Source organism: Ovis canadensis, chromosome 1 (genome assembly GCF_042477335.2).
Source record: "Ovis canadensis isolate MfBH-ARS-UI-01 breed Bighorn chromosome 1, ARS-UI_OviCan_v2, whole genome shotgun sequence".
NCBI lineage: Eukaryota > Metazoa > Chordata > Mammalia > Artiodactyla > Bovidae > Ovis > Ovis canadensis.
In genome coordinates this window covers 26,877,006-26,896,315 of record NC_091245.1, presented here as the reverse complement: position 1 = coordinate 26,896,315, position 19,310 = coordinate 26,877,006, and the positions used below count along the sequence as shown (strand labels likewise).

The 19,310-nt window shown below is 36.5% G+C and overlaps 1 protein-coding gene across 19 annotated transcripts in view; it reads right to left on the bottom strand.

Moving 5' to 3' along the window:
• OSBPL9 (oxysterol binding protein like 9) overlaps nucleotides 1-19,310 on the bottom strand; it is a 169,386-nt gene that overhangs the window by 10,277 nt on the left and 139,799 nt on the right. For 11 of the 19 annotated variants that reach the window (XM_069591381.1, XM_069591280.1, XM_069591262.1 and 8 more), the window contains 5 exons: nucleotides 14,283-14,373; nucleotides 12,850-12,954; nucleotides 10,030-10,189; nucleotides 4,819-4,931; nucleotides 4,569-4,687 (listed from right to left, as the gene is read on the bottom strand). In XM_069591381.1, the coding sequence (XP_069447482.1) occupies nucleotides 4,569-4,687; nucleotides 4,819-4,931; nucleotides 10,030-10,189; nucleotides 12,850-12,954; nucleotides 14,283-14,373 (588 nt within the window). Of the gene's footprint in view, nucleotides 1-4,568; nucleotides 4,688-4,818; nucleotides 4,932-10,029; nucleotides 10,190-12,849; nucleotides 12,955-14,282; nucleotides 14,374-17,903; nucleotides 17,943-19,310 lie in introns of all 19 variants that reach the window. The other 8 variants (XM_069591272.1, XM_069591251.1, XM_069591342.1 and 5 more) reach the window with 1 other exon arrangement.

Below are 19,310 nucleotides of genomic sequence, written 5' to 3'. Positions count from 1 at the left end.
TCTCCAACACCACAGCTCAAAAGCATCAATTCTTCGGCACTCAGCCCTCTTCACAGTCCAACTCTCACATCCATACACGACCACTGGAAGAACCATAGCCTTGACTAGACAGACCATTGTTAACAAAATAATGTCTCTGCTTTTTAATACGCTGTCTAGGTTAGTCATAACTTTCCTTCCAAGGAGTAAGCGTCTTTTAATTTTATGGCTGCAATCACCATCTGCAGTGATTTTGGAGCCCAGAAAAATAAAGTCTGACACTGTTTCCCCATCTATTTGCCATGAAGTGATGGACAAGATGCCATGATCTTAGTTTTCTGAATGTTGAGTTTGAAGCCAACTTTTTCACTTTCCTCTTTCACTTTCATCAAGAGGCTCTTTAGTTCCTCTTCACTTTCTGCCATAAGGGTGGTGTCACCTACATATCTAAGTTATTGATATTTCTTCCAGCAATCTTGATTCCAGCTTGTGCTTCTTCCATCCCAGCATTTCTCATGATGTACTCTGCATATAAGTTAAATAAGCAGGGTGACAATATACTGCCTTGACGTACTCCTTTTCCTATTCAGAACCAGTAGAGAAAAATGAACCTCAAATGGGTGAGAAATTTTCTCACTGCTCTGTTGTTAAGTGGAATCCAAAATCGGCTCTGTTTGACTTTGAGGGGTGGGGTCTACAAACATTCCTCTCTACTGTTGCTTCTCTATCATCGTAAGTGCCTAAGGAAATTTATCTACTGGATCTGTGTACTTATGGATTTGTGTCCTCAAGTAAACAATGAACTTCAGGAATGCAAGAACCATACTTATTTGTACTTGCATTTCAGCTACTATTACAAACTAAGAAATTTTTAGTAAGTAACTGAGGGAGTAAACAAAATGAAAAAGAGAATAACGATGAGATTCTACCAACTTTCTTCAGGAGGCTGGGCCCATGAAGGAAAATGCTGAGGGCCTGGGAAAGTGGCAGAGGGGAAAGTAAAGAAAAGAAGAACCCTGGCGGTCCAGTGGTTAAGAATCCGTTTGCCAATGCAGAAGACAAGGGTTCCATCCCTGGTCCAAGAAGATAAGATTCCACAATGCTGCGAGGCAACTAAGCCTGTGCGCCACAACTATTGAAGCCAGTGTGCCCAAGGGCCTGTGTTCCTCAACAAGAGAAGCTGCTGCGATGAGAAGCCCGTGCACCGCAACTGAAGAGTAGGCCCTACTCACTGCAACCAAAGAGTCCATGCACAGCATCAGTGATCCAGTGCAGCCAAAAATAAATACAAGATAAAAACTTAAAAAAAGAGAAGAAATTGAAATATGGGGGAAAAGAGTAAGAAAGGTTAAGATTAATCAATTAAGAAAAGAAGAATTCATTACAAATAGAGGAAGAGTTTTTGAAGTCTGTATCAGAATAGACATTAATCATTATGGCAGTTGAGCATCATAGTAACCAATATTTCTTTAAATGTAGTATTTACGGCAATATTCAAGAACCTGTGGTAAATGCTATGGAAGCAGCAAAGGTTAATTGAGAGAATAATATCAGCACTTAACTTTTAGGTAGAATGTGATAAATACTGGGCTTCCCTGGTAGCTCAGATGGTAAAGAATCTGCCTGCAATGAGGGAGGCCTGGGTTTGATCCCTGGGTTGGGAAGATCCCCTGGAGAAGGGAATGGCTATCCACTCCAGAATTCTTGCCTGGAGAATTCCAAGAACAGAGGAGCATCCAGGAGATGCACAATGTACTCTGGAAAGTCAGAAGAGGCAAAAGATCATGCTCTGTTTGGGAAACCAGAATGAGGGCAAAGCTGAGAAACACACTGAGGTGGCGCTAGAGAAAAGCCTTAGAGAGTAGGCTACCACAGAGGGAAAACATGGAGCCATGGAGACGGTGGTGGGGGACAAGGGGAGGGCGGGCGGCAGAAAATGAGTGTGACAGGGACTCACCAGTGGACCCGTAAGGCTGCTGTATGTAAGAGGAATGACAGAACACAAGAGCCTGCAAAGAACCCCTATGGGTCTAATATTTAGAATGTTTATTATTAGACTCCTGAGTTTAAATGTTCCTCAGAACACCTATATTTACAGTGTAAATATGCTTAAACTGGCGAGTAAGCTTGGTGTCATTTTCTACCACTCTTGGAGAACACAGAGATTATACATTACTAAGTAATACTACAAAAGAACAAGACAGGGCTAAATATCTCAATATATAAACAGCTCTTGCAAATCAACAAGAAAAAGATTACTACAGCCAGCAGAAAAATGAACAAAAGAACAGAACATGCAATTTGAAAAAGAAGACATTGCCAAAGACCATAAGTTTGACCATAAGTTTTTCCCTCCCTACTTAAAATTTTTCTTAAGAACTCTCATTGAACAGATCTTCATTGTTTTTAGCACTATCTGGATACATGCCATTATGTCAAGTTGCTGAAACACTGATATAAGTGAGTTGGGCTAGGCTGTCTTTAACCTGGGTTCAAATACTTATTTTGGTGTGAGGAGGCCATAGAAAATTTATTCAACATCTGAAAGTTTCTGTAAAAGGAGGATAATTATATGCCTTGCTTAAGTCTTAAGACTGTTTTGAAGACCAAGTGAGGTAAACCGGATGTGACTATAGTAATGTTTCCAAACACTATGATGTATTTGGAAAATAACTCTTTTTAGAAAATATTTAAAGTGAGAAGATATTATTATAAATAGGAAAATGAGATACAAATTTAAGGCATTATTGTAATAATACTCTGAAATGCACAAGGGAATCAAGATTTCACAATCTGCTGACAACCACAACTGTGTATGCCAATGAAGATTTTGAAACTACCTAGTAAGCTAGCAAAAATTAACAAACTTTTAGTGGCTAAAAAACCCAAACATGGAGCATATGGCAGAGGAAGCTATGAGAGGCAAGAATTACATCTGACTGCAGCACATCCTCTGGTTGCCTGTGCATCTCCCTACTGGATGAAGTTTGATTCAGTTCAGGTACAGGCTATAGGTTGCTATGAGTCACAGGGCCCTCCCACACCCCAAGGGGTGAATGTAGATTAATCTAAACCAATCTATTAACCTCCTTTGCCAGTGACTGGCTTATGCATGCACTGGCTGAGCTTGGGTCAATGGGATTCAACTGGAAGTCTGACGGGTCACTGTGGAAAATGATGTTCTCCCTATACCAACAATAAAATTCATGAGGAGAATTATTTTTCTAGCCTCTTTTTTTTTTTCTCTTTTTTCCTGCCTCTTGACATACCTGCATAAGGATGTGATTAACTGGAAGTGTGGCAGTCATTTTGCAATGATGGGAAGACGGGTCTGAGTGTGAATGTCAGCATGCAAAGGATGGCAGAGCAGAGAGATGAAGGGACCTAGATCGTTTCTCACATTGTTGACCCACTATGAATTCATCAATCCTGGAACTACTCTATTTCTGGACTTCTCATTTCCTGAGATAGCAAACCTAGTATTGTTCAAGATACAATTAGGTGGCTCTTCCACTATTGGAGACCAAACCCAACCAAGGTAGAAGGTATAGAAAAGAAATATAAACATCAATATCTAAAATGAAGCCTTATTTCTCAAATTTGAAGCGATAATTCTGCTCCAGCAATTATGCAATCAATCTAACGCTCAATGAAAAAATTCTGGAGGCAAGCTCCTGCAAATATTCTCTTACCTAGAACTTCCCCAGAAAGTATGTTTGTTGCACAAATTAATGCTATCCTTGTGCTTCTGTTCTTAAATTTGGGGTAAAAATTTTTATTATACATACTTACTAGAAAGTATTATGGTTTAGTTTATAGATTTTGAAATCTACAACCAGATTAGAATCTCAGTTCTGCCAGTTAATAGGAAGGACTTAGCCAAATTACTTAATGTCTGTGAGCTTTAATTTCTCATCTATAAAATGAAGTTAACAACCACCACCAATTCTGCAGTGCTATGGTGAGAATTAGGTGAAAGGAGAAGGCTTTTAGCAGAGTGGCAGGGATATACACAGGCACCTATATACCAGTCTCTTGTATCAAGCAAGCATTCTGTTTAGAGCACCAAGTTTAAATTCAAATTCAAATCCAGAACCATAATAATTTTATGGCTCAATGTATATCATACAATTTCCCATTCATTACCTGTTCCAATATCCATTTTGCATATGCAAAACCCAAAGGCTATAGAGGAAGGAACCTGCTCAAGGTCACAGAGTTTGGTAATGGCAAAAGTCGGATGTAAGCACAGATCCTCTAACCCCGAGATCAGAACTCTGCTCATCTTGATTCTATGCATACTACACTGCTTTGGGTTTTGTCCAACTACTAACCAAGCCCAATACTACTCCATGCTTTCTCTCAATAAAATCCAAACCATAATCTATACATACTATCCCTAGGAAATTACCCTAGTTTTACTTATGTTATCTATTTATAAAATTTTCAGTTTACTCAGGTAAATATATAAAAAGACAAAAGTATAAATAGAAATTATGTCATCATACTACATGCGCAGAGACACTCACCATACAATCACTGAGAATCTACATATATACATTAACAGCAAAACCAAATTTCATTCTTACCTTCGTAAGATCCATTCCAAGTCTAACCTGTGACAACAGATGCATGATAACACTCTTGTGCTCTTCCACCGACCCTGCCTCCCCTTCGTCATCTCTATCATCATGTGAATCGAACAGGTCTAAAATAAAACAAATCTTCTTAGACTGGTGTTACATTGGGCCAATCTGCGCTGTTACCAGTATCATAAATAATTTTTTTCAAACAAATATTTTTAAGGAAATCAAGTAAAAATTCTCAAAGGCTGCTTACCAGCATCGCTTGTTCCATTGGACATGGAAGAATTAAGTGATTCCGTTGTATCTGGACGCTTTAGACTATTTCCCGAGCTGCTGTGTGTCAAGACTGAGGCAGATCCAGAGGAACTAAAAAATATTAATCACCTTCTTAAGCTTTTTAAGGAAGCAATTTAAAATCACAGTAAGACGTTAACCTATAAAGCTACTTAAAACCAGTATATGCAGATAACTGACAGAAACAAACTAGACCTTTAAAGTTAGCTGGTTATATACATATATATGCTTGATTCTCTCCCCATCAGCTTCATGTTTTTTGCATGGTGTATGCTCACATGTTGAAAGGCCATGAAAAATTAGTAAGATTTTGCCTCTTCATATAAATTTAAAACTTGAATTCATTTTCCAAATTTGTTTCCTTGCATAAATGTAAGTATGTCGTAATTCCTGGCAACAATTTCCAGAACCTCAAAAATGATAAATCTATTAATTAGTCTCAGAAAGATGTTATTTTTGAGATCCTTTGAAAAAGCTTACACAGGTTTTTCCTAGTCAATAAAAACCATATTTGAAATTAAAAAAATAAAAAAGTACATTAACTTTTACAAGTAAATTTATGGTAAGTGGTATTATGAGCTGATTAACAGGGTCTAAAGAAAGCTCCCTCTATTATATAACTCTGATCATAACCTACCCAGGACTAGTATTTGTACATTAATAAAAGAATGATCTAAGTTTACTTATTAAGGGTAAAAATAGAAACCAAATTTCTCATACTGCAGATATTATTTATAAAATGGTACACACAGTAAAGTCTTTTATTGCAAATTTATAGATGCAAAACACCACTGTTCTTCAGTTGCTAAGTTGTGTTCGACTCTTGTGAACTCTATACTATAGCCCACCAGATAGGCCACTCTGTCCGTGGGATTTTCTAGGCAAGAATACTGATGTAGAATATAATTTCCTTCTCCAGCAAAACACATTATATATTCTAATTTAAACATAGTTTGCCTTGATTACTTTCTTTTGATTTCTTATTTAATGATAAGTGTGATATTTTTAAAGAGCAATTTTAGGTTCAGAGCAAAACTGAGCAGAAAGAACAGAATTCCCATATGTACAACTTCCCCACTATCAACATTCTGCACTTGGTAGTACATTTGTAGCAACTGATGAACCTACATGACATGGCATTATCACTGAAAGTCCATAGTTTACAGTAGGGTTCACGCTTGGTCTTGTACATTTTATGGATTTTGACAAAAGGATGTCGATAAGTGTTCATCATTGTAGTTATTGCAGAGAATAGTTTCATTACCCTAAATATCTTCTGTGCTCTGCCTGTATCAGAACATTAGTTCACAGAGAAGTTATCATTATGACAGGTCTTTAGAAACTTAACGGCGGAAGGACTTAAGCTTTCAAATTCTCTTCCTTCAGGGAGAGAAACTGTAGAGACTCGAGAGCTAGAAAACTAGTGGTAGCGGCTGACGACCAGCAGGTGGCACACAAGCTCAATGCCTACAGACACGAGACAGACAGCATCAGTATGAGAATGGTGGTGATGGTGTAATTGCTAAGTTGAGTCTGACTCTTGCGACCGCATGGACTGTAGCCTGCCAGGCTCCTCTGTCCATGGGATTTCCCAGGTTAAGAATACTGGAGTGGGCTGCCATTTCCTTCCCAAGGGTATCTTTCTGACCTAGGGATCGAACCAGTGTCTCCTACATTGAAGGTGCTCTCCTGAATTGCAGGCAGCTTCTTTATTGCTGACCAACCAGGGAAGCCTAAACATGTGAACAGGGTCAGGGGGGCTTCCCAGCAGTAAAAGAATCTGCCTGCAATGCAGGAGACCAGGTTCGATCCTTGGGTTGGAAAGATCCCCTGAAGGAGGAGATGACAACCCACTCTGGTATGTATTCTTGCCTGGAAATTAGACAGAGCCTGGCGGGGTACAGTCCATGGGGTCTCAAAGAGTCAGACACGACTGAGCACTCCCCATTACATAAGAAAATGGAGACCTGGAGCCAGCATAGTCAATTTGAAGGGATTTAAACTCCATTAAAAAAAAAAAGTCAACAAACACTGTGCTGGCCAAATTAAATAACTATAGTCCCTACTAGTTTTGGAATCTAGATTAAGGCATATAAATAAGGAAGCATGAAGGTTCATAGATCATATGTTTGTTATGAGGTGGGTACTGGGAGAGCACAGAGAAGGAAGTTTCTAAGGAGAAAAAAGAAATGCCTATGAGCCCACAGGTAACTTTGTAAACATGCCTATTACAGGTACAACAGGTAAGCAAGCATTTAAAATTTAAGGAGTACCCCTAAAACAGGCCAGAGGCTATCAGTGATGTAGTAAGGAGGCTAACCATATCATCATCAAGCTTTTAATAAATATAGTTAGGTTTCTAGAGGATACTCAATTCATTTTGATACTCAATTTGTACTATGTTTCAAGTAATGGCTAACGTCCCATGAAGGAGACTTTCTTTAATTCTTTTTAAGGAAACAATGATTTAACACTTCAGAAATCAATAATAATCTTTATTTTGGAATTTTCTCCCAAATGCCTGTTTTCTTTTAACCTATTATAAAAATTATTTTTCAAAATTAAAGTGAAAATTTTATTGGCAAACTGTTAAATGCTCTTGTAATAGTTTACTGCCCACATATAAACATTAAGAAACCAACATGCTAAACCTCTTTCTGCTTAACTAGTCGTCTTGAATTGTGGGCTCAAATCTCTCTTCCTCTCACGTTTGTAACAGCATGCATTCACCTAATGGCATATACTTTATGTTTCTCACATTCAAATGTTGAATTTGATCTACTATGTAACAAAACTTCCCGAATTAATATAGTCATTTTCCTTGTAAATTTTGAGATTCTGAACAGTTATGGCACAATTACACATGATACTGTATTTCTCAGTTCATGTGCAAACTTAAGAGAACTGAAGTACTACACAAGATTTCTTATTAAAAGAAACCAAGGATCAAGGTCTAAGTTTGGCTGATGGTACTCAGCTTGGAAATTCACATATAATCTGTGACCAAATCCCAAATTCCAAATCTGTACTGTATTTCAAAGCAAACCCCAAACTGCAACGATAGCACTTACTCTTAAAAAATACCCAACAAAAAGCAAGCCAGTTACATCTACAACAAATATAGGAACATTAAAGCAAATAAATGTTAATTTGCTTTCTATAGCAGCTATCGCTTACGGCATACTTACTATACATGCCAGACGTTACTGTAAGCACTTGATTGACATTACTGTCATCTACATGTTCACAACAACTTGAATTTGAAACTATTATCATCCTCAGTTTACCAACAAGGAAACTGAGGATTACACAGGTTAAATAACTTGACCAAGATCACATACCTGTAAAGCAAAGCAGATTTAGAACCTATCATTTCTTTCTAAGATTCCAGAATCCAAAGTTGAATCACAGCAACCTATATACTACCAGGGATAAAAAGGACTTTGCTGACTGGCTATCAAAGTGGGTTTCTCTGATAGCTCAATTGGTAAAGAATCCGCCTGGCACTGTGTCGGGAAGATCCGCTGGTGAAGGGATAGGCTACCCACTTCAATATTCTTGGGATTCCCTTGTGGCTCAGCTGGTAAAGAATCTGCCTGCAATGTAGGAAACTAGAGTTTGATCCCTGGGTTGGGAAGATCTCCTGGAGAAGGGAAGGGTTATCCACTCCAGTATTCTGGCCTGAAGAATTCCACGGATTGTATAGTCCATGGGGTCGCAAAGAGTGGGACACAACTGAGTGACTTTCATTTTCTTTAACTATTATGTAAGTGACTTCATGTGTAAAGAAAGGCCTTTTCTGTACAATGGAACACACCTAGCTTTGATCTGACAGTGTAAAATAGGTCAAATATCTCCTAATAAAAGAAAATCTACCATCACTGCCAAAATCTGCCTATTTTGTTATCTTTGGAGTCCACATGCTTCCCTCCATTCCTATGCTATGACCGTAGCTCAGGTTATCAACATTTCTCAATTTCCTACCCAGTTTTGGCTGGTCTTCCTACATATAATGCATTCCCACTGCACTCAATTCTGTTCAATTTAGGCATATTTTTCTTATCTATTTTTCTAAAAGGTAGACCTGACCAGCAGCTGCCATCACTTGCGAGAAAATGTTCAAAATTCATAAAAGGCTAAAAGGACTCCTTCATGACCTGGCCCTTGTCAACTTCTCCTGTATCCTGTATCTTCTTAACCACTCCCCACAACTTATAACCACTCAGCCATGCTCACTAGCTTATAACTTCTCAAAGAAACCAAGCCTCTGCTCCCCACAGGCCTTTCTTATTAGGGTTCCAGCTCCATGAGAACAACATTTTCCATTTCCCCCCTCCTCTTCTCACCCCCATGACCCTTCTCTCTCATCCATGTCTCATCTTAGGATCACATTCCCTCCGTCCTCTGTGAATCCTTTCTTGACTTCTCAGAACTTCAAAACGCTCCCAATTCTTCCTGGGCTTATTCTTACAGAGCATATTTCACACTAAATTATAAATGTCTGTTTTCCCCACAAAAGACTATGTTCCTGAGGGGAAGGATTGGCCCTTGTTTCACTTCTGTATAAGGTGGCGCTAGTGATAAAGAATCCGCCTGCCAATGAAGGAGACACAAGAGACATGGGTTCAATTCCTGGGTCTGAAAGAACCCGTGAAGGAGGACATGGTAACCTGCTCCAGTATTCTTGCCTGGAAAAAGCCATGGACAGAGGAGCCTGGCAGACTTACAGTCTATGGGGTCCAAAGTCCTGAACACATCATTCCTCTACCTGGCTAGTACAGAGCCTTACTTATAGGTACCTGAATACCTTCACTCTAATACAAAACTAGTAGTAGTAACCTCCCTCTTATATGAATAATTCCTAGCATCCTCACTTTCAGTTGACCCTCTCCTAGTGTTGGTTCTACAGAAATAAGGCCCAAAGTTCAAAGAACAACACTGGCATGTTACCACAAGTGATGCTAACTTATTCCATTTGAATTAAATCAGAAGTAAAATCAACATTCTCACAGAACTAGCCTTGCTCAGTAAGTCAACTGAAAATAAGCTGTCTTTTTCATTTTTTCCAAATAATTTTTAAAGGAGCTTGTCATTAACACCAGTTTCAAAATCAAATCACATTTTTAAAAATCAGGAGACTCATTTCAATACAGTTAGTTCACCTACTCACTCTATTAAGCGCTTTGGTGATGAGCCACTCTGATGAAATTCATCTGCATCATAGAATTCATCTTCACTGCTAGAGTAAGAGAACTCTGGGACTGTGTTTGGAGACAAGTTGACATGGCTTGGAGAAGTCAGACTGCTACTAGGGGGTGAGTGGCCACTGCCTAGAAAGTTAAAATAGTTTTAAATTAGACAATGTTGGTAATAGAAAGGAAGATATTAGGAAGATGGGGTCAAAGCAGACCTATTAAAATCAAGAAAAGATTTAAGTTGGCAGAAGTCCCTAGACTATTTGTAAAGAAAATCAACATTTAAACTAGACAAACAAAAAGGCAAATCACATTACAGAATGGGACGCAGCCTTCTAAATAAATGAAAAAATGCTATGTCTCTTTGATAATCATCTGGGGTTCATTGTTTAGTAATAAAAAATAACAATGAAAGTATCAAACAGAACAGTGAAGTATTGAGAGCAATTTAAAAAGTATTTACTGAGCATCTAAGGACTCTCAGGCAATTTATGCCAAACTGCTACCAATGTCTGGTGGAGAGTAAAGTCACTGCTGACAATTTAAAAGCCAATGCCACACTTCCAGAAGAAACAAGAACAGCTGCAATAAAAATGAATCCAGAGCCCACTCATGGATTTTTAGCCCATTCCACGGTCTACGCTTCAACAGTTTTGAGAGCACATCCACCTGCCACTCTCAGTTACCATGTTCACAAAGATATTTTTAAAACATAAACACAGAAAGTTTGCTGCCTAAATAGGCAAAGCTTATTGTGTGAATGCCAGAGATAGTTCATCTTAGCAAATGATTTTACTCCCCACCCACCTGCCCTGTTCCATACCAGCAATAAGATGGGAAATAAATTTTCCCTAATTGAAATAAGGGGAAAAAAATGACAGAGAAAGGAAGAAAGAGACCAGGAAATACAAATGATTAAGTAATATGCAAACAGTCCTGGCAACCACACAAAACTGAAAATGTATTCAAGAAGAAAATGAGTTAGAATGGGAACTGCAATCCAAAGAACTGAGTTTTCCTTATGAGAAAAAACATGTTTTATGTGTTAATGACAGAGATAAAGGAAAGAAAGATGAAGAATTTAGGTTGAAAAATCAAACAACATAAACCACAAAAGATTTCTTTAAATCCAGCTACTCTAAAATGTTATATATTTATAATGCCTCCTGGAATAATTTATCCTAAATTATTTATAACTAATTAATGACTCTAAACTTCATGTACATAAAAAATGCGAACTTTTTCAAAGTTGTAACTGACTAGTATTTTATATTTCCAAATGGATATATTTTAGCTATTTCAAAATTCTAACATAATTCCTTATAAAAAAAGAAACACAGATACCATTTTTAAAATGGCAAAGTGTAATGATATACAGAAGAAAGTCAGCCAAACATTTCAACCTTATTATTCAAATTGCTTATCATCACTTTAAAGTTTCAAATAAGAGCGCACTTCTTGTTGCTTGCTTTTTTTGAAAATTAAGAAGACATATGGTTCAGGCTGCTAAATATTAAAAATCCAAAGTAACAGCATCAGCATCTTTACTAATTCAAATTTCATACTGGGCTAAAAATCACAAGGTAGCTTTTCATTATTACACAGGAAATTCCCACCCAGCAGAGAATCTGTGGAGCAATAGCAGGGGCTCATCTCCCATGTCCTTCACGTGGTTTTGATTTTGGCCTCCAGGTGTAATAGGGACAAAAACCAAGTGCTCCCTTGAGTTTGGTTCAACTGGTAACTCAACATCAACCTGATTAGTTTTAAAATAAGGAATAAATCTATACTAAATTGATAGCATCCTTGTGAATCAGAGAAAAAAATAAAGACCAGGAATCTAAACAAATTAAGAAAATGCAAATTAAATCAAGTATCCTTTTATACTTATAAAATTGGTGAAAAATGTGACGGATAAATCTATCCATAAAAATATATTATGTGCCCGAGTTTCTGTTCAAGAGTATTCCCTGAAACACTGCTTATAATAGGAAAATACTGCAATCAACCTAAATGTCCATCACAAGGAAAATACCTTGAGCAGCTTTAAAAAGTATGTTGCAGACCTAAGTGTATAAACACAGAAAGCTCTCTAAATGTTTCTCAGTTAAATGAAAATTGAGAAAGTCACAGAGCCATATGATCTCATTTAGGTTAGAACAAAAACAGCAATAAAAGTATGCAATACAGGTAGACATGTACATACATGTATGCAAACAACAAACAGTAAAGAAGATTTACAGCTTTTGTTCTCATATTTCTGTATTATTTGATTCCTTTACAATAAGAGAGTATATAAATCTAACCTGAGCAATTTTTTTTAAAAAGCCAATACATATCTTCAAAATAAATCTCAACAAATACACAAAATTCTGCAATAATTTATTTCATATAAATTATCACTTCAGTTCAGTTCAGTCGCTCAGTCGTGTCCGATTCTGCGACCCCATGAATCGCAGCATGCCAGGCCTCCCTGTCCATCACCAACTCCTGGAGTTCACTCAAACTCACGTCCATCAAGTCAGAGATGCCATCCAGTCATCTCATCCTCTGTCGTCCCCTTTTCCTCCTGCCCCCAATCCCTTCCAGCATCAGAGTCTTTATAATTATTATTAAATGTCTGGTTCAATCACAAAGCTAACCATACCTCATAGATGGAACTATAAAGGTAAAACTAAGGTATCTCCAGTGCAAAATATACCACCTTTCTTCAATGTTTTCCCATCAGTAATCAAACACAAATCTCAAATGTTAATGGGCAGTTATGAGAAGTAAAGGAATCACACAATCTGTACCTGTACTATTTGGTGTTGGAGTCTGATGATGTCCCAAGGTTGCTAATACAGGTCCAACTGGTAGAGAAGATGGACGCTGCTCTGACTTACACAACTGAGTAGGTTCTAGGAGATTTAAGATGTGAAATAAGTGAGAGAAAAAGCCAAACACAACTTTTAACTACAACTCTGTGGAATTCAAAATTTTAAAGACCAGTAACTTTTGAGACTGTACTCCAATAAGTCACTTTTCATGCTGCTACTCCTTTCTGATGCCCTATCTTCCTTAAACTCAATGATGGTAGGCTACTGAGTACTGAGACACTAAGTGGGATTTCAAAGACTAGTCAAGATAAGACAATATCTTAGTACAATTGCTCTGTACAACCAGCAAATGCTTCTGATGATAAACTGTTTCCTCCCCAAGGATGGGCTTCCCAAATGGCTCAGAGGTAAGGAATCTGTTTGCCAATGCATCAGACCTAAGAAATTTGGGTTTGATCCCCAGGTTGGGAAGATCCTCTGAAGGAGGGTATAGAAACCCACTCCAGTATTCCTGTCTGGAGAATCCCATAGACAGAGGAGCCTGGTCCATAGGTTGCAAAGAGTTGGACACGATTGAGCAACTTAACAGGCACACAGCAGGCACCCGAGGATTAAACCACATGTAAAATCTAAAATGTGGCACATTACTTCCTCTTTAGTCTCATGAGATATTATGCTCCTAATTTTCTCCTAAGGAAAAAAAATTCCTAAAAAGACCTCACATACGTAAGTAATTTTAAAAAGATTTTTTTTCCCCCAGTAAAATTTCTGACTTAACTTCATCACCAATGAGAACATTTCAGCCAACAACTGAAATTTTGGATACCACAAAAAAGTAAAAGGAATCAGTGGGTGTTGGACCTAAGCCCTCCTTTGCCAGTTAAAAAAAATATATATTTATTACTCTATCCTTAAAAATACACATGTATAACTAATCAATAGGCATCAAAAATTTCATTCCTCGCTTTCTCATTATCCTGAAGTCCACCATAAAGAAATCACTTGTATAATTCAGAGTTATAAAGAATACACAAAAATAGAACATTTCTGGGTTACCTTCAAGTAGATCAAGGTATATTATGTTTTCCTTGGTAGCCATGAATCCTAGGTCATAGGATTCAGTCCTATCAGCTAATCCAAGTAATCATGTTTGTCTTCCATCTCACTTTGAAAACCAAAACCTTTTGAATTGTGTTTTAAAAGCTCCAATCCCAAAAACAGTATCATTTTTTTCCAGTTCATTTTTGGCTGTATTTGTGTGTGAGATTCCTTTTACTTATTTAAAAGAAAAAAGAGAGAGAGAGAGAGAGAGAGAGAGAGAGCTCTTCAAGATTACTACAACTGCCATTAAAAATTTTTTGTTGTTATTAATGAATCTGTGAAACATTTTTCCAAATACTATACTATACCTGGAGGTAAGACAGTCTGGGAAGGCATTGTGTTGACCACAGGTTCCAAGGGACTAGGTTGATATATTGCATCCACAGGATTAATAGTACTCTGAGGTAAAGAAGTACAGTATAGTTATTTTTATTGTAATTACCCTTCTGGTGTTGACCCTCTCAAATGTATGAAATGCCCACATTTCTGACAGCAAAGTCCTGGGAGCAGCAATACAGACATGTTGGTCAAATTTCAAGGAGGAAATAAAACAACTTTACTATACAGCAGGCTAAGAGTTTCTCATAAAAAAATTTCTCAAAAAGCATAGTAAGGAGGAAAAATGAATGAATCTGTCACATAGAAAGGTGAAGCCAAACGAAAACACATGGAAAGAGTTGTAGAATGGTTTCAGGAAGCCAAAACAATAAATTCTCAATTCAACTCAGTGCTTCTCAAATTTTTAATTCAACACAAATATCAAAGTGGGGAGAAATGCTCTTACTTTGGAATTAATGAGCATTATACCTATGACGAGCTAATACACTTGCACCACTATAATCTTATCTTTACACCCCATACTATTGCCACCTTCCATCAATGTGTATTGCACTGTATAGGCATCTAGTTTTACAGTCACTAAAGGCAAAGAAACGTATCTCCTAATCGGTTGTTGGGGGGAAGAAAGCTTTTTTTTCTGGAGGATTTAGAAGGAAAATACTCAAACATGTAGTTACATTTGAGAGAGAGAGAAAGCCTAGGTTTTCTGACTCCAAGCCAAGAAACTATTTTGCCAGCATAATGGTATTTTAAAAACAAGACTCCACAGCTTCCTGATTTTCTTTTTTTTGGAGGGTGAGATTTTAAACCAAGGTCTTTGCCAAAGTAAAGTTTAAATCCACCATTTAGAAGACTACATTAGATAAAAACCAAGAAATAAAATCTTAAGTTCTTCAGCTTTCCTTGATCTGGAAAACTAAACTTCAAATATGTATTAGGTAGAGCTTATAACAGAAAATACTAAAATAGAATTAGAAAAGATGTATTTTACTGATGAGTTTCAAAAGCATTTGTGAAAATTTAAAAGCACCTAACAATGGAAATTGAGATAATGGGAAAGTTTCTTATAGCATTCTTATTTAATACCTAACTTTTTTCTTAAATCCCCTCTCTGTATATAGGAAAATCACTAAATCAGATCTCCTAAATTAAGTAATTTAAACATAAGAATTCTTTCACAACAGTCTATCTACCATAAATATTCTAGGCCTAGGAAATAAAGGACACAGAGAAGAAACTCTGAAAACAATAATTAATAATTTATAAAGTGGGGAAGGTTCCAAACCATTAGGAAAAGCACAGAAACAGAGACTCAGAACTTGAATTTCTAGAATCCTTGCTCTACCAGTGACCTGGCAAGTCTAATCTGCTATGGGCCTCACTTTCCCAATGTATAAAATGAAGAAATATCTGGATGCTATGGTCTCTAAGGGCTTTCTGGTTATTACTTTAGAATTCTATTTTCAGATACCAGGCTGGGCCATAATAACTAAACAAGTGTCTCAACAATCCTGGAGCTGTTCTTAGAATATATTTCTTACTTTTACATAGTAATTTTTCTCTAAAGGGACCCAGGTGCTTTAACAAAGGCAAAATCCCACTTCTAATACTTTGAGCCACAGGAACAAGAACATGCTGCCTCCTTATTCTCACCTATTACATTAATGTCAGTAAAATTTATAAAGACACTAAGAAAATAACTTTGGAAAAATGGACCAGAATTCTATCTTTTGAATGCAATGTTCCGTTTTTCAAAAGCCCAAGATTAGGCTTGTCAATCCCACAGAACACTTTTAGACTTTTTAAGATGTATGTTAAAGGTACCAAATATTTCTTGCTGCTGTTGTTAACAGAAAATACAACTATTCTACACATATCTAACAATCTGTGATCAATCAACTTCAGGCTAAAATATGTCAAATAACATTCTACGCTTTGCTTTAAAAGAGAACATGAAGAGCTTGAGAAGTGCAAACAAATGACAATCCCAAGCCCTAATCTGTTAACATTAATAAAGTTCATGCAATACAACACAAAATATATTAATTATATATACATAAGGTATGTATAGCTAACATTTATTGAGTACTATGTGCCTACTATCTTACAACAACCCTCTTGAGGTAGAAGTCACTTTTCTTTATAGATGAGGAAAAGAAGACTCAAAGGTTAAGTAACTTGCCTGTAGTCACAGCTAGTAAGTGGCAGGGCTAGGTCCTAGCAGTCTGGGTTCAAGGCCTAAACCATAAACAACTCCTTTAAAAAAATAAATAAATAAATAAAAACTCTTAAGGAAAAATGCTATGGTCCCTACTCAAATGATTCAAATAGGTCTGTTTTCTATAAGTTTAGATTTTCTATGAGTATAAACTTTCTAGATGTTTTTAAACTGCAAATAAGCAAACATTTTTGGTATGCTTTATAAAACTGTTGTTTAACATAATAAAAAGTAATTGATGTGCTTTGAGGGAAAAGAGATAAAAATAACTGCCATAATTAATTTTCCTTAAGGTATTAGGGAACCATGAAATTCTAGATAACTTACTTACATAGTCTTTTTCCATGAGGCTTATAATCTTAACTGCTATCTCAGGAAGAGGTATGTTATATTGTATTGTGTTTATATCACACAGTTCTATTAAATCACCAAGGCTCAAACCCTGAATTCATACTGTGAAGAGAAACAAAAATTTCAACGTGTTTAAGAATTCAAAATTTTAAAATGTTTCTCTTATCTCTGTTTTCTCAAGAAATATGTAAATAACACAGACATCTAACTTGGTGTTCATTTTAAAGCAAACAAAAACATAACATACTCATCCTTTCAAGTATAATCATAAGATGGTTTTGAAGATTTACAAAATGAGTTTGCAGACCTCTGGCATTTGTAAAGCCTCAAGACTAAAAAAAGAGATTGCCTCATGCTTCAAAAATACAGTGTGAACACAAGTCACACATGTATCATAAAATCAGGGAAGCTTAAACTGCAAACCTTCAAACTCTAACTTTTATTTCCAATCAAATTTTCTTTATGGTGGGCAAGCTGAATATAAGGAAGAGTAAAAAACCAACGGGAAGAAAGAAGAGAAAATGGCTATATGTGAAAAAATTCACATTGCAACCTGCTGCTACAAAAAAGCAGTATACACCAAAGTGGCAGTGACAGCTAACACAATACACAAAATCTAAAAAGGAAAACATATAATTAGATTAAGATGTTTCAGTACTGTGCCCCCTACTTTCATTAGCAACAGTTTGCCAAGAAATGTAGCACTGTGAGTTATGCAGTATTTAGTCATAAAAGCCACATTTTTACACCATGATTTACCCGTCAAGTTAACACATGCAAGGTGATTCAATAAGAACCAACACTTAATTTTAAGATCTAAATTTCCCCTCCAAATGATTGCTGAAAGGCGGCCAACTGTAAGAGCTCAAGGAAAATTGCAAGAATCAACAATAGAGAGCAGTGAGTGGGTAAAAAGAGGGATTTGTGTTGAAAAATAAGTGGAAATTCAGGCTTCTCCTGACATAACTGGTTATTAATGCTCTGCAGAAGTAAAGCGGAGTAAAGATTAGATTAAACTTACTATAATTCCATCTGCGTGATTCTCCACAATATACTGGTCCTTAAGGAGAAATGTTAAAAATATTAACTTCATTCTTTAAGTTAACGCCTTGTGTACTCTCTTCCCTAGTAAGAAAGCTTATTTTACTGTGTAAGCAACAATGTTAGAAAACTACTAATCTGTTTCCACTAATATAATTTCACTTGTCCATTCCTAGCCAAACAGAATTCTAACCAAGAACATGGGAATTATTTTCCTATACAGGCATTTAATTATTTGTAGAAATATCCTATTGAACTGTGTAGTCACATTGGTACCAATGATTAAAGGAGACACATTAATTGAGGATTAAAGGTCCTAAATACTTCCGAGTTTAACTTTATAGCAAATTATTCTGACTCTCCACACCCCCAATCTCTTACTGTACTGTAAAGATATGACAATCATATATCTTTAAAAACTTAGGATAGACACAACTTCCCATACTCTGGCTACCAGCCCCCAAATTATATTCTTATAAATAGATGGCCTGATTTTTGTCTCAGTAATGATAATTAATATAACCACAGAATACTACCTGGCAGATATTTTGCATACAGCCATAGACCTCAGAGATATTCCAGTCTACCACAATAAAACAAATATCACAATAAAGCAACTCACACAAAGTTTTTGGTTTCCCAGTGCACATAAAAGTTGTATTTACACTATCCTGGTAGCTTATCAAGTGTGCAGCAGCATTATGTCTTTAAAAACAATGTCCATACCTTAATTTTAAATACTTTATTGCTAAAAAATGCTAACCATCATCTGAGCCTTCAGTGAGCTGCAGCAGTAATATCGAAGACCACTGATCACAGATCGCCATAACAAGTACAGTAATAATGAAAAAGTCTGAAATACTGTGAGAATTACCAAAATGTGACAGACCACAAAGTGAGTAAATGCTGCTGCAAAAATGACACCAATAGACTTGCTCGACACAAGGCTGCCACAAACCTTCAATTTGTAAAAGGTAGTATCTGCAAAATGCAACAAAGCAAGATATGTGTGTATATTAATTTACCTATTCCACCTACAACTCTATCAAGTAGGTACTATTATTATCCCCCCTGGATAGATGAGAAAACTGAGAAAGTGTGAGAAGCCAGGACTCCAAGACATATAGTTTAGTTCCAGAACTCATGCTCCTTAAGACTCGTCTCTCCTCTCCAAGGATGTACTTAAGAAGAAGTTGGTGGAAAGTTATAGAACATATTTGTTCCAGTAACTATAATCCATCTATTAGTAATACACAGACAATATATTTAGCTTAAAACTGTTAATGTTTCAACTCCATACTATCAGGAAGCTTTCAAGTTTTAACAGAAATTGATATTTGGTTTTGGTTTTAAAGTTAACAGCCAAGTTATATCTCAATTATGTTTA